Source organism: Lutra lutra, chromosome 9, assembly GCF_902655055.1.
Source record: "Lutra lutra chromosome 9, mLutLut1.2, whole genome shotgun sequence".
Taxonomy (NCBI): domain Eukaryota; kingdom Metazoa; phylum Chordata; class Mammalia; order Carnivora; family Mustelidae; genus Lutra; species Lutra lutra.
The window spans coordinates 26,454,945-26,469,677 of NC_062286.1; the positions used below are offsets into that span (position 1 = coordinate 26,454,945).

General features: G+C 37.8%; 1 protein-coding gene across 4 annotated transcripts in view; it reads left to right on the forward strand.

Annotated features, from left to right (window-relative positions):
* Positions 1 to 14,733, forward strand: part of HEATR5B (HEAT repeat containing 5B) — a 106,019-nt gene that overhangs the window by 42,705 nt on the left and 48,581 nt on the right. For all 4 annotated transcript variants that reach the window (XM_047745127.1, XM_047745128.1, XM_047745126.1 and 1 more), the window contains exons 19-21: positions 932 to 1,091; positions 4,947 to 5,136; positions 7,668 to 7,837. In XM_047745127.1, the coding sequence (XP_047601083.1) occupies positions 932 to 1,091; positions 4,947 to 5,136; positions 7,668 to 7,837 (520 nt within the window). The remainder of the gene's footprint in view (positions 1 to 931; positions 1,092 to 4,946; positions 5,137 to 7,667; positions 7,838 to 14,733) is intronic.

Here is a 14,733-nt window from a genome sequence, read left to right on the forward strand (position 1 = left end):
TAATAGGGGCGCCTGGATGGCTCACTTGTTAAGTGTCTGCCTTTGGCTCAGGTCATGAGCCCACAGTCCTGGGATCGAGCCCCGCATCAGGCTCCCTGCTCAGTGGGAAGCCTGCTGCACCCTCTCCCACTCCCCCTGCTTGTTTTCCTACTCTTGCTATCAGTCTCTCTGTCAAATAAATAAATCAAATCTTTAAAAAAGTAAAATAAAAAAAAAATAAAACACCAATAATAAAAATAGTTTTCAAATGATTCTTGACTTTTTTTTTTTAAGATTTTATTTATTTATTTGACAGAGAGAGATAGAGAGCACAAGTAGGCAGAGTGGCAGGCAGAGGGAGAGGGAGAAGCAGGCTCCCAGCTGAGCAGGGAGCCCCATGTGGGACTCGATCCCAGGAGCCTGGGATCATGACCTGAGCTGAAGGCAGCCACCTAACTGACTGAGACACCCAGGTTCCCGATTCTTGACTTTAAGGAATGATGTTTAAAACTGAGACGTTGTGGGGTGCCTGGGTGGCTCAGTGGGTTAAGCCCTTGCCTTCGGCTCAGATCATGATCTCAGGGTCCTGGGATCGAGCCTCACCTTGGGTTTTCTGCTCAGCAGGGAGCCTGTTTCCCCTCTCTCTCTCTGCCTGCTTTTGATCTCTCTCTCTCTGTCTGTCAAATAAATAAATAAAATCTTAAAACCGAGAAGTCACGATTCTTCTTTCAAATTTTCTCTAAAATAAAAGTAGGCTTTATGCCATGAAATACATGACTTTAACCAACCATTTTCATTGATCTATCTCTTGGTAGGGGATGGAGAAAGAAGTAATCATAACTGTAGTCTTCTCTGATTTCCAGAATAAAGCCCTTTTATGGTGTGACTTATAAGCTTTAAATTGCCACAGGGAAATAGGAAAACCAATTCCTGAAGCATAACTTTTTTTCAGGTTGAAATCAGCCCGTGATGTTGTATCCAGAACTGGCCATTCATTGGCTCTGGGTTGCTTGCATCGCTATGTTGGTGGTATTGGCTCAGGACAACATCTGAAAACCAGTGTCAGCATTTTATTGGCTCTAGCACAAGATGGAACATCCTCTGAAGTTCAGGTATAATGTTGATTTTTTTCTTTATTATGAAGTTTTTAAATAATATTTTTAGGACTGTTATAAAATAGTAATGATTCTGCTGATTTAAAAAATGTATTAGAGTCTTTCTCTGTCATTTTATGAGTCTTTTTAATTGTAAAAGTATACAACAGGATTTTATATTTTAACCTAATCTTAAATCTGTCTTATTCTGGGAATTTAGCCCATTCATATATGTTTCTTGAAACATAGTTTCTTTTCATTACTTACTGTCTTTTGTACTTGTTTTCTCTTTTCTTTTGCGTTTCCTTACATTTGCTAAATTGATCTAGTTTCTTTTAATAACCATTCTGTGTCTCTTCCCACTCATACACCATTCCAGGTCCAGTACTTGAATCTTCAAGTATCCTCCTGGAATTCTTTGTTTGTTTCTCTTTAAACATTTTAGTTACAAAGAAATACAACCGCAATGAAAGGCAGGAGGTTTGCTTGTGTGAAAATATACTACACTCTTGATTTGCCACCTCACACTGATGCACCTGTGAAGGTCAGGAGTTTATGAATCCAGCAGCATTCAACTTACCAGCTTTGTACTGGGACTGCAAGTTGGGAAAAGAGACAAATTCATTTGGCATTAGGGCCTACCATTAGTTTATTAATAAATTCGTTCCTTCACAATTAGATAAGAGACAATAAATCCATCAGAGGCTTCTAGTCTACAAACTTAGTTTGCCTTTGACTTCTTGGCAAAGTTTCCAGCTGTGTAAAGCTCAAAATTCCCAAAAGGGATAGAAACAAAAATCAAGTAAGCTTATCCCTTAATAGGTGCTACTACTTTTTAAAAAATTCTGTTTTCACAGTAGACTAGAAGAAAACTATGCTTACAAAATTGCTGCTTTATTTTATATTTTAAATTTAATTTACTTTTTTTTTAGAGAGAGCATGCAAGCAGGGGCAGGGTAGGGGCAGAGGGAGAGGGAGAGAGGATCTCAAGCAGGTTCCACGCTCAGTGCAGGGCCTGACATGGAGTTTAATCTCACAACCCTGAGTCATGAAATCAAGAGTTGGACGCTTAACCGACTGAGCCACCAAGGTGCCTCTCCGCTTTCTTCTTTTATGTCAAAGAGCAGGGTGGCAGTTTGTTTTCTTTTGTCTTCACCTTCTTCTCAGCCTTCTCTTGCTTTTAATTTCTTAAAATCATATTTCTTTAAGTGACCACTCTGCACAGTTCTTTTTATATGAGAGGACATTTTACTATAATTTATATCAATTACATTTCCTCAGCACTAAGGTATATCTGCACAAGAAGAATATAATAGATTTTCTTAAGTTTTCCCTAATGTGTCTTCTTTTTTAAGAATTCTAACTCAAGGGGCACCTGGGTGGCTCAGTGGTTAAAGCCTCTACCTTCGGCTCAGGTCATGATCTCAGGGTCCTGGGATCGAGTCCCGCATTGGGCTCTCTGCTCGGCGGGGAGCCTGCCTCCTCCTGTCTCTCTCTGCCTGCCTCTCTGCCTACTTGTGATCTGTCTGTCAAATAAATTTAAAAAAAATCTTAAAAAAAAAATAAATTAAAAAAAAAAGAATTCTAACTCATATCAAAATTGATACTTTACAGTCCTATTATTGGCTACATCTATTTAACTATAATCACTAGAGATTTATTTTTCAATAACTTTTTTCTTCTTTATATCCTCAACTCCTGTCTTGAGATCTTTGTTCTTTTTTTACAAATGTTCTTTTCCTTTGCTAGGAAAAATTCTTTCAACAATCATTAGCTTGCATGGTATACTTTTTGAATGCTTGCATATCTAAAACATGGCTTTATTTTGCCTTCACATTTGAGTAATATTTTAGTTGAACGTACTTTTCCTGGCACACAGTCATTTTCTTTCATTATTCATAAATGTTCAAGGTTTTCTGTGTTGGGTATTGCACATAAGAGGCTAACAGTAGTCTTTTTTTAAAGTTAAATTACAGTAAATACTAACTTCTCAAATTTTAATCATTTATCTCTAAAAACATTCAACTATGTTCTTTAGGAAGTAAAAGGCAATATATAAGTCATAATCAAAGCAACTGGTGTATAAATGTGTTTAAAGTTTCTCTGCAGTGTGGCTTTGAGTATCCAGAAATGAGACTTCAGTGACAAATTCATTTTCCTTTATACTGCGCATGCATTTCACACTTGCAAAAGACAGTGGCTTATGTGATAAACTTCTGAATTAATAGATACTTACAGACATCACAGCAATCTGTATTCCCCATCTTTTTGTTGCTTTTGCTAAGAAATTTATCTGAAAGATGTCTATATGTCTGTTACTTTACATTCTTGTTTGGCAGTGTCTAAGAATTTTCCTGCCTGTGAAGTTCATTAAATTCCATATAACTTTATCTTTTTCTCTTTTTGGACCTAGTATTAGTCATATATTTGATCTTGTCTTTTTTCCTCATTTTTTATTTTTTGCTGTTTTCACTCAGTGTTACAAGATAATCTTCCATTTGCTCCTCAATGTAATAATTTTTTTTTTAAGATTTTATTTATTTGCCAGAGAGAGAGAGAGAGAGAGAGTACACATAAGCAGGTAGAGAGGCAGGCAGAGACAGCAAGAGAAGCAGGCTCCCTGCCAAGCAAGGAACCCAATGTGGGACTCGATTCCAGGTCCCTGGGATCATGACCTGAGCTGAAGGCAGTGGCTTAACCAACTGAGCCACCCAGGCGTCCCATAATAATTTTGGTTTTTAGCAATAGTTATTTTTTCCCAGTTTTCCATTGCATCTTTAATATAATCCTGGGTTTTTTAAAAAACACTTCAAGAATCTCCTTTGTGCTTTAATTATGTGGCTTAAAAAATTCTTATTATAGTTTCATTAAAGTGCTTTTTGTTTCTTACTCTTTTTTTTTTTCCAAGTAATCTCTACACCCAAGGTGGGGCTTGAACTCACAACCCTGAAATCAAGTGTTGTTGTATGCCCTACCTACTGAGCCAGCCAGGCGCCTCTGTTTCTTACATTTAATCATTTTCTCTGGAAAGTTTGCTCTAGTCTTCCTCCGATAAGGTGCTATATCCCAATTATTGTTGCTAGCTCGTGTCAGTAGATGTGGTTTCTGTACATACCTATCCAAGTCAGGTTGCTGAGTTCTCTAGGATTATTGTAGGTTCACAGGTAGTAGAAGCTGAGGTGTGGATTTTTTTTTTTTTCCCCTCTGTTGGCAAGTTGAGATCTATCTGTCCTTGGCCCTGTAGTATAGCTCTCCTTTGGGGCTGCCTACAGCAGAAATTAAAGGTAAGTTCTTCTACAGCTGGATATAGGCAGTTGAAAGGACTTTTCATTTTCTCAGGCCTGTGCTGATTACAGTATGCTGCTCTGGGATTAGTTTTGTAAATGCTATTAGCCAGTAGGATTACTTTGTATTTAGTAGGCATAAATAGGGGCTTGAAATGGTTCAGTGCACTTGAAGAGCTGATTTATGAATATCATTGCTATAGAAATGTATCTGAGTACAGAACATTGTCATGGTCATTGTTTAATTTCAGGCTCATTATTTAGCAAAACTCCACAATACAGGCAATAAAAATATATTTGATGTCCATAAGCATCCACTAAATCAAATGGTTATTATTTGAATTTATGAAATAGATGTACCTTATAGTAGAAGAAAATGAATTCATCATGGAAAATTTTATTTGACACTCAAAGCCATGCTGCAGAGAAACTTAAACATAACATTTGTACATCAGTTGCTTTGGTTAAAGTACTTTTGGATCATTGATTAAAAAGTAAGATGTTAGTATTTATTAACATTTAAATTAAAAATCAATTCAGTATACTCAAATTATTCCTTATAAATAAATAAAACTGTATTTCCTTCCAGACATGGTCTCTTCATTCACTTGCTCTTATAGTGGATTCTAGTGGCCCAATGTATCGTGGATATGTGGAACCAACATTATCTCTAGTTCTTACCTTGCTGTTGACTGTTCCACCTTCACATACAGAAGTTCATCAATGTTTGGGTAGATGCCTGGGTGCCATAATAACTACTGTTGGCCCTGAGCTACAAGGTGAGTAAATTCATCTTAAATTAAAGGAATTAGACATTGCTATCTTTCAATTTCCTGACTGTCACTATCATGTTGCTTAATGAAAACTTGTAATAATAATAATAATAACTGTGTACTGAATGTTTCTTATTTACCAAAGGCCTACAATTTAGCTTTTTTTTTTTTTTTTTAAGATTTATTTATGTATTTGAGAGAGAGTGAGTGAGAACACACAAGCAGGGGGAGGGGCAGTCAGAGGGAGAGGGAGAGGCAGACTCCCTGCTGAGCAGGGAGCCTTCAACTCAGGGGCTTAATCCAAGCACCCTGGGACTATGACCTGAGCCAAAGGCAGGCACCTGACAGACTGAGTCACCCAGGTGTCCCTCAGCTCTGCTTTTTATATATGCTATTTTATTTAATCCCTACAACATACCCATGACTGACTGTTACTTGAAGTTTTGAGCAGAGAAAGCGTTATTTTTCTCCTTTTCTTTCTTTCTTTTTCTTTTCTTTTCTTTTCTTTTTTTCTTTTTTTTTTTTTTTGAGAGAGATAGAATGTGTAAACTGAGAGGGGCAAAGAGAGGGAGAATCTTAAGTAGGCTCCACACTCAATGCAGGGCTCAATCTCATGATCCTGAGTTCATGACCTAAGCCGAAATCAAGAGTTGGAGACTTAACCCACTGAGCCACCCAGGCACCCCCAGAGAAAGCCTTTCTAAATTGAATTTTACCTGGAGTCTCATGAAGACAAAGGTCAAAGTGGAGTTCCTTTGTCCTGGAGTACCATCCACTTGTCTTCATGGATTTCTGCTTCACTGATTTTTGAGCTCTAAAGATCAGGAACGTAAATTGAAAACGCACTCCCATAAAGAAGGTAATATTATGGGGCGCCTGGGTGGCTCAGTGGGTTAAGCCGCTGCCTTCGGCTCAGGTCATGATCCCAGGTCCTGGGTTCAAGCCCCACATCGGGCTTTCTGCTCAGCAGGGAGCCTGCTTCCTCCTCTCTCTCTGCCTGCCTCTCTGCCTACTTGTGATTTCTCTCTGTCAAATAAATAAATAAAATCTTTAAAAAAAAAAAAAAAAAAGAAGGTAATATTATGTAATTTTTCTGTGAGCAACCAAGCTCAGAGAAGATAAGTAACTTGCCTAAAGTTACTTAACTGAGTGGCAGATTTATGATCCTGAGGCCTATGTTCTAACCACACAATTCCACGGATATAATTTTACTAAAAATCGAATAAAACACAGAAGGCAAAAAATCACTATGAATTGATCCTGAATGTATTACCCATTTTCAGTTTTCCCTTTTTGCCCTATCATTTAGTAAATTCTTTCAGTGAGTCAAGATTTTTATACATATTATCTGTCTCATTTAATTCTTTTTTTTTTAAGATTTTATTTATTTATTTGACAGAAATCACAAATAGGCAGAGAGAGAGAGAGAGAGAGAGAGAGAGAGGAGGAAGCAGGCTCCCTGCTGAGCAGAGAGCCTGATGTGGGGCTCGATCCCAGGACCCTGGGATCATGACCCGAGCCGAAGGCAGAGGCTTTAACCCACTGAGCCACCCAGGCACCTCTGTCTCATTTAATTCTAACCAGCATCCTGAGATAGGTGCATCTCTCCATTTTACAGATGAAACTCCAAAGCTGGGAGAGGTTAAGAGCTTTTGTACCGTTTTGTATAGCTAATGAGTGGTTGGAGCCAGAGGTGAAGTCCAAATCAGTTTCCTTTGCATGCATTCTTAACCACTATGCTGTGTTGTCTCCATCTGGACAGATATTTTAAAAAAGAAAGAAGCCAGAAATGAAAAGATCTTAATGAAGAATGTTACGAATTGGAAAATACTTGATTTAGACATGTCTTTTTCTTGCACTCAGTGTCCTCTTTGAGAAATTGGTAGTTTTTTCTTCCAGTATTATCACAGGATATGGACAAGATAAACACGTGCCTGATTAAATATAGGTGTATACCAAGTGCTTTCTGATGCAGTGATGATGAGGCCATATGTATTTCAAACTAGAATGTGACACTATATGACTATGATTTCCTTATTTCACATTATATGTATATAAAATTATTTTATTTTACATTTTACATTGGCAAAAAATTTAAATCACTTATATTAGGGAATTAAGATGTTTTTACAAGTATATAATACTACTATTCTTTTTCCTGACTATCTCTGTAAAAGTTTTCATTAATCTTCTTAGGAAAATAGGATTTGAAGTTATTAAATAATATAGTGATAATATAGAACAGGGAATAAGGAGTCTTCTGGCTCTTTCAAGTAAAACGGTAATGGGTTTAAAGGACAATATAGTTTCCTAGGTAATTTACATAAACCTAGCTAAGTCCAGGAGGGATATATTATTGTCATCCATATACAGTCATGTTTTGAAGTCATTTCTATGGACTTCGCAGACTTTTTTGTCTTCAAAACAATCTGAATAGTGATCAGAAAGAAGAGTTATTGAGAAGAAAATTGTTTCCTAGGAATATTTTCAGTAATACTAATAATAGCTTTTTGCATTTTCTTTTATTTTGCTACCAGGGAATGGAGCGACAATTTCCACCATCCGTTCTTCCTGTTTGGTGGGTTGTGCAATAACCCAGGACCATTCAGATTCTCTGGTTCAGGCAGCTGCCATATCTTGCCTTCAGCAGCTTCACATGTTTGCACCACGACATGTCAATCTCTCTAGTCTTGTTCCTAGCCTGTGTGTAAGTATAAAGCTGCTTCATTCATTGATTTATTTAGGGAGCCCCAAATTTGTTTCCCCAAAGATTAAACTAGATCAAAACAAAAAATGTTAAGTTTTCTGGATTGTACATTCTAGAGTTTCACCTTCAGTAGTCATTTTATGACTTTTCATTTTATTTATTGGTTTCCTTTTTCACCTTTTAAGAAATATTTTGATGAACTGTTTATTTCTTGGCTAAGAATGCATCATATTTTTAGTCTTTCCCATTCAGAATTTTGTGTCCTGAGGTTTGATTGTAACTTCTGAGGGTCTGTTGCTATCACCATAGTCATTAATTTGTTCACTTAATTAGTACTTATTGAGAGCTGGCTATGTGTCATATACCATGCAAAGTTCTGGGAGTACCTTTGTAGATGAGACAAGATGAAGCTTCTGCCATAGTGAAATTTGTAGTTTACAAGGGAACAAGGTCAATAATAATTATTTACAAATAAGATAAGTGCTAGAAGAGGCTTATAGGAAAACACATAACAGGGGAACCTGTCAGAATCCAGGCATTCTGCAAAGATTTACCTGAAAAAATGATCTTGAAGGTGTGGTCTGCAGGATAATTAAGAGTTAGTTCAGGAGAAAGCATGTTATTGCAATAGACAGAATTTATTTTTAGGCAGACAGAAAAATATGTGAAAGGCCCCAAAATGGGAAGGACTGTGACACAATTGAGAAACCATTTAGTTGGTATGGTTAAGGCTGAGAGAGAAGGGGTGAGTGGAGCCCGGGCACAGAATGAGGCTGGACACTTAGCCAGGTGAGAGATCATGCAGACTTTCTATATGTATTAAAACTTTGGACCTTATGACTTTGAGGATTATGGTGGTCTAGGAGGGAGATGGTAATGTCTTGCTCTATATTGGCAGCAATGGGAATAGGGAAAGATAAATAGAATTGAGTGATACTTAAGAGGAAGAATCAGTCGGGGCACCTGGGTGGCTCAGTTGGTTAAGTGTCTGCCATCCGGTCAGGTCATGATCCCGGGGTCCTGGCATCAAGTCCCATGTCGGGCTCCTTGCTCAGCAGAGCGTCTGCTTCTCCCACTCCCTCTGCCCTTCCCTCTGCACTTGTGCTCTGTCTCTCACTTTCTCTCTCTTGCAAATAAAATCTTAATTTAAAAAAAAAGAGGAAAGATCAGTAGAATCTGTTGATTAATTGGCCATAAGGAAAAGAGAAAAGGATGTAATCCACATTCCGACTTGAACATAGTAATGTAATTTCCTGAGACTGGTAACACCAGGAGAGGAAGAGGTTGGGAAGAGTGGGTATCATTAAATCAGTTTTAGATAATTGGTTAGTTTCATGGCCTGGAGCTCAGAAAAGAGAAATTTGGTTGGAAACATAAATTTGGGAGGCATAAGAATTTAGATGGGAAATAAAGACAGGAGTAGTTAAGATCATAAGGGAGGGAATGCTAAATGAGGACCCTAGCATATAAAATTTAGGAAAAGAAAAAGAATCAGGAAAACTATGAAACAATATGAGAGATTAAAGGAAATTAAGAGTTTGTAGTGTTCACAGAAGCCAAGTGGAGTAGACAGGAGTGGTCAGCTATGTCACACATTGTTGAGAGATCAAGATGAGAGCTGTAATGTGTCCTTTGACTTTTGTCATGTGATGTCTTTAGCAAGAGTTCATCTAGCAGAGTGGTACAAATAAAAGCCCAAATACATCGGGCTATGAACAGAAACTTCATCCTGAAGTTGACTTTATAGGAGAGGACTGAGGGCCTCAAAGGGGTGATGGGGTCAGGCAAGACTTTTTCTCCTACAGTAGTGAGAAGTGAGGGTGTAAATGCTGAGGAGATGGAACCAGTAGGATGGGAGGTGTGGAGCAGAGAGTGGATACTCATCCAAGGTTTCTAATGGAATGGAGTTTCCAGGGCACAAGTAAGAGAATGTCTTTCCCAGTGCAACATGAAGAAAAGAGGAGAGGATGAGTATAGATAGAGGTGGGTTTTTGGATTTGGTGGCTGGAAGTTGGGGAAGCTATTATCTGAAGACTTTTACTTCTTAATCAAGTAAAAGGGAAGATAAGTTTTATGAGTGAGGGAGCAAAGAAGAGGGCCAGAAGTTTGAGGAGAGTGGATGCGGGAGATTAACTGGAGAAATAGAAGATTCTGTGGTAATACTGAGGGTTTAGCAGAGGGTAGTGACCCTTTTTTGGATCCATTGTGTGATTCATGATGGTAGCAGTTTTCACCTTGTAAAATTTTTCTCCAGCATCTATAACCAACCATTGAGCGGCCAGATACTTTGAAACATTCATAGTTGGAGTTTGGCCAATGAGATTCAAGTAAATGATAGCAGGATGAAAGAAATAAGGATTTTAACAAGACGTTGCTAAAATAGTAATGCATTGTGAGGTCTCATTTGGATAAAAGAGGAGGGAAAAGACAGTAGGAGCCTGATATAGGGAGAGAAAGAAATCCTGTAGATGTAACCATGAGAAGATATCACCCACATAAAGGGAGGAGAAGGTTATTCAGGATGAGGTGAAGGAACTGAAAGGCCAGCATATTAGATGTTAGATCTGATGTGGTATATTTAACTTATGCAACAGGATTTTCTCTTGCTTCACCATAGACCAGGGGGAACTGAACCAGTCCTAGACCATCAAAAGAATCTGAGTATGCTGCAGGGCAGAAACGAGATGCACATAAAATGCATACAGGAAACATCCATTAAAAAAATAGTTGATGAATAGTTTACATCTGATTGCATTCTGCAGCAAGAAATGTGGCATCCTGCCAAAAACCATGGCCTAATGCCTAACCTCTGAGGGCATTGGTGACATCTCTTGAGCAAGGTGGCTCTACATGAGTAAGCTGTTTCATGATACAGCTTAGGTAACTGACAAACGTGATGAAAACACACGCAGACACTCTTTAGGTTATCTGGTTCCTCCATTTTTTTTCTCCTTAAATATAATTATACCATGAAGGTTGACCTTCTGAGATGGAACACATTTAAGAGGATCTGGTAAACAATGTGAATTTCGTTACCTCAGTGGAGGTTATCAATAAACCATAGTCTACACAATGAGCTTCCTGTGTATTAACATGAGAAAATGCCTCAAAACTCATTTCCTTAGCAGAATACCAAGAGTTTTATTACACAGCATGTTGGAGCCCTTTCCTGAACCCTCTCCAAAAGGGTAAGTAGTTAGATTACAGGTAGCTGGTTGGAAGGAGAGGGCATGGCAGGATAGAGATGAGAAAAGGGGCCACTCAAGGGGTTGTCTTATTTTCACATTGCCGAAAGCCCCCACTCAGTCTCTCTTACCAGATCTTTCGACAGTGAAAAATAGTCCACACATGGGTTCATCCAAATTAGTGAAATCAGTTCAGATTCTTATAAATCTCATTTTCATTTTTGCTCAGTCATTGCCATCAGAAATGGCAATATTACGTGATACCACATGTAATACCTAACACAAATGAAATGAGATTTTTTTTTTCAGCGAATGTATTGAGAGGTGAGTTTCACCATAGTAATCTTTAAATGATATAAAAGTATTAAAATTTGATTTTAGATGTTAGAACATTCAAAATGTATCTTTGAAAGAAAAACCACCACTCTGAATTATTGTTATTTCCCTCTGGGCAAGCAACTGCTTTACTTATTTATTTATTTATTTTTGAGAAAGAATTGTGTGTGCTTGTGTGTGCACATGCATGAGTGGGGTGGGGGGAGGGGCAGAGGGAGAGATACTCTTTTTTCTTTTTCTTTTTTTTAATTTTTATTTATTTATTTGACAGCCAGAGATCACAAGTAGGCAGAGAGGCAGGCAGAGAGGAAGAAGCAGGCTCCCTGCTGAGCAGAGATGCTGGGCTTGATCCCAGGACTCTGGGATCATGACCTGAGCCGAAGGCAGAGGCTTTAACCTTTGAGCCACCCAGGCGCCCCTAGAGAGAGACTCTAAAGGTCAACTCATGCCCGTTGACCCTGAGATCATGATCTGAACCGAAATCAAGAGTCAAACACTTAACAGACCGAGCCCCCCAGGTGCCCCAGCAACTGCTTTTTATACCATGTGACCACAGTTACACTTTCTCTTGTCCTGACAGAAGTATTTTGCACATAGGCGCTTATGTCATCTAGGATAATTGTAGGAAATGTCAGTGAGAGAAAGACTTGAGCTGAATGTCCACATCATCACTATGAGAGCAGGGGTGTCTGGTTGTCAGGGATGTGTATACAGTGGGCACAGCAAGAGATAGCAAGGTGACATACAGTGTAAAATAACAGGCATTTTTACAGGAAGATGGAGCTCTACTGTAGGAGCAAGCAACACAGTGTTCCTGAGGTTTGTGGACTCTAAGAAAAACAAAGAAGCTTCTTTGGAAAACAGTTCAGCATAATCTTAAATAGTTGAATATATGCATATGCTGTGACCCAGAAACTTCACTCTTAAGTAAACACCTGACAAATACACACGCATGTGTGCCAAAATACATGTGCAGGAATGTTCACTGCTGGGTTATTCATCATAGCCAAAACACAGAGCTGACCTAAATGTCTACCAGTCAGCAGTGGATAGGGTGATGTCATTATTCAACAGAATACTACACAGCAATGAAAATGAACAGTAAAGTGTAATCACATGGATGAATCTCACAGACAACTTGCTGAGAAGAAGCTAGACACAGAAGAGAGTGCACAACATGGTTCCATTTATATAAAGTTCAAGAACAGGCTAAATGAAACTATAATGATGGATGTCACTATAGACTGTGATTATCCCCAAGGAGCTAAGAAGGGCCATGAGGAAGCCACATATTTTTATCAAATTTAGTATGTTTTATTCTTTATTTTGTGGCTTTTACCAAAAAGTGTCAAGGGAAAGTTTTCAAGTAAATATGTCTTTATTTTCCCTGGTTTATAGTGACTCTAAGACACCATCAATTATAATTTGCATCTCTAATATTAGAGATGTTAGAATGGAAAAAATATGCATCAGAATCATTAAAATGGAGTTTTTGAAAAGACTTGGTAAACTAAAGGGTTTTTTTTTCCCCTGTGGCTCTGCCAGTCAATATTTGTTGAGTATATTTTCTTAGCTAAAATTCTTCTTCTTTTTTTTTAATTAGATTCTATGCCCAACATGGGGTTTAAACTCACAACCCCCAAGTCAAGAGTTCCATGCTGTGTGGACTGAGCCAGCCAGCACCCCTCTTAGCCACAGTTCTATTCAGTTGCAACTAAATTAAATTTTTATGGTGTTCTGCTTTATATATATATTTGGCTATTTGATTCTTACCACATTTATTTAGGATAGAGCTGATAGAATCAAGAAACTAAGAAACTAAGTGACTTGTTCTTCCCATCTCATACGACCATGCTTAAGATTTCTAAGTATAGGATATTCGAAAGTTCCAGAATGTCTCCATTTTAAGGAGATGAAGTGAATAAAACATTTTATTGAAAAAAACTGTCAGGTTTTATTCCCTCAGTTTTATTTATATATATATTTATATATATATATATATATATATATATATAATTATATATATATAAGATATATATATACATACACACATATACATACTTATATATACTTATATATATTTTAATACTTGGTGTAAATTTCACAGGGTATAAATCTTAGGCAAATATATCTTGAATTACAAATGTTATATTGGTAGCATAAAAATATGCTAGTCAGCATTGTGAAGAAGTGGTATATTCCATATATTTGTTCTCTCCTCCACTATTTCTGGATGACACTTTTTTTTTTAAGATTTTATCTATTTATTTGACAGAGAGAGAAGTCACAAATAGGCAGAGAGGCGGCAGAAAAAGGGGGAAACAGGCTCCCTGCTAAGCAGAGAGCCTGATGCTTTGTGGGTCTCAATCCCAGAACCCTGAGATCATGACCTGAGCCGAAGGCAGAGGCTTAATCCACTGAGCCATCCAGGTGCCCCTCTGGATGAGACTTTTTCCTAGAATATATTACTTATCTTGCTTAAAAAGCAAGTGCATGGAACATAATTTAATATTTTCTTGATGAGTCAGATTTATAGCAATAATGGTAATAGCTAATATATATTGAGCAAGTGCCATGTCTCAATCACTGTTGTAGGGAAAATACTTGCATTAACTTTATTTTATTTTCACTATATTCCTGCAAAGAATCACTCTCCACGTTTGCATATGGGCAAACAAGGCACAGAGAGATTAAGTAAGTTGTCTGAGGTCACACAGGAGTCAGTGACAACCAAGATTCAAATCCAGTCTAGTAACCAGAGCCTGGGCTCTTACTCATTATGTTGTGCTGTGTCTTATACTTTACTTCATGTATTAAGGTGTATTACATTGACTCTTTCAGGAACTTTTGAGATGAAAAATAGGGCCTATTTTGGAATTCTTTCCAGATGTTTATGTTTGCTTGATTTTATTTATTTTATTTTTTTTAAAAGATTTTATTTATTTATTTGTCAGAAAGAGCACAAGCAAAGGGAGAGACAGGAAGAGTAGGCAGGCAGAGAGAGAAGCAGGCTCCCCACTGAGCAGGGATCCTGATGCGGGTCTCAATCCCAGGACTCTGGGATCATGACTTGAGCCGAAGGCAGGTGCTTAACCGACTGAGCCACCCAGGCATCCCTGTTTTTTTATTTTAATAAATACCCTTCTTAGCCTTCAATTCTTACTCTGTGCTCTGCCTCCCAACTTTTCATTGACTATGTATAATCTCCATGCACTTAAAAAATTTAGATGATATTTAGTAGAACCGTGTGTAAAAATAAGATGTGCAAGAGATTCTTCTGGATTTTCATGGAAGTGTGTAGTATCATCTTTAGTGACCAGGTCTTGGGACAGTTATTTTGGCCACTAAAATATTCCTTGTCTACTTTAGTGGTAT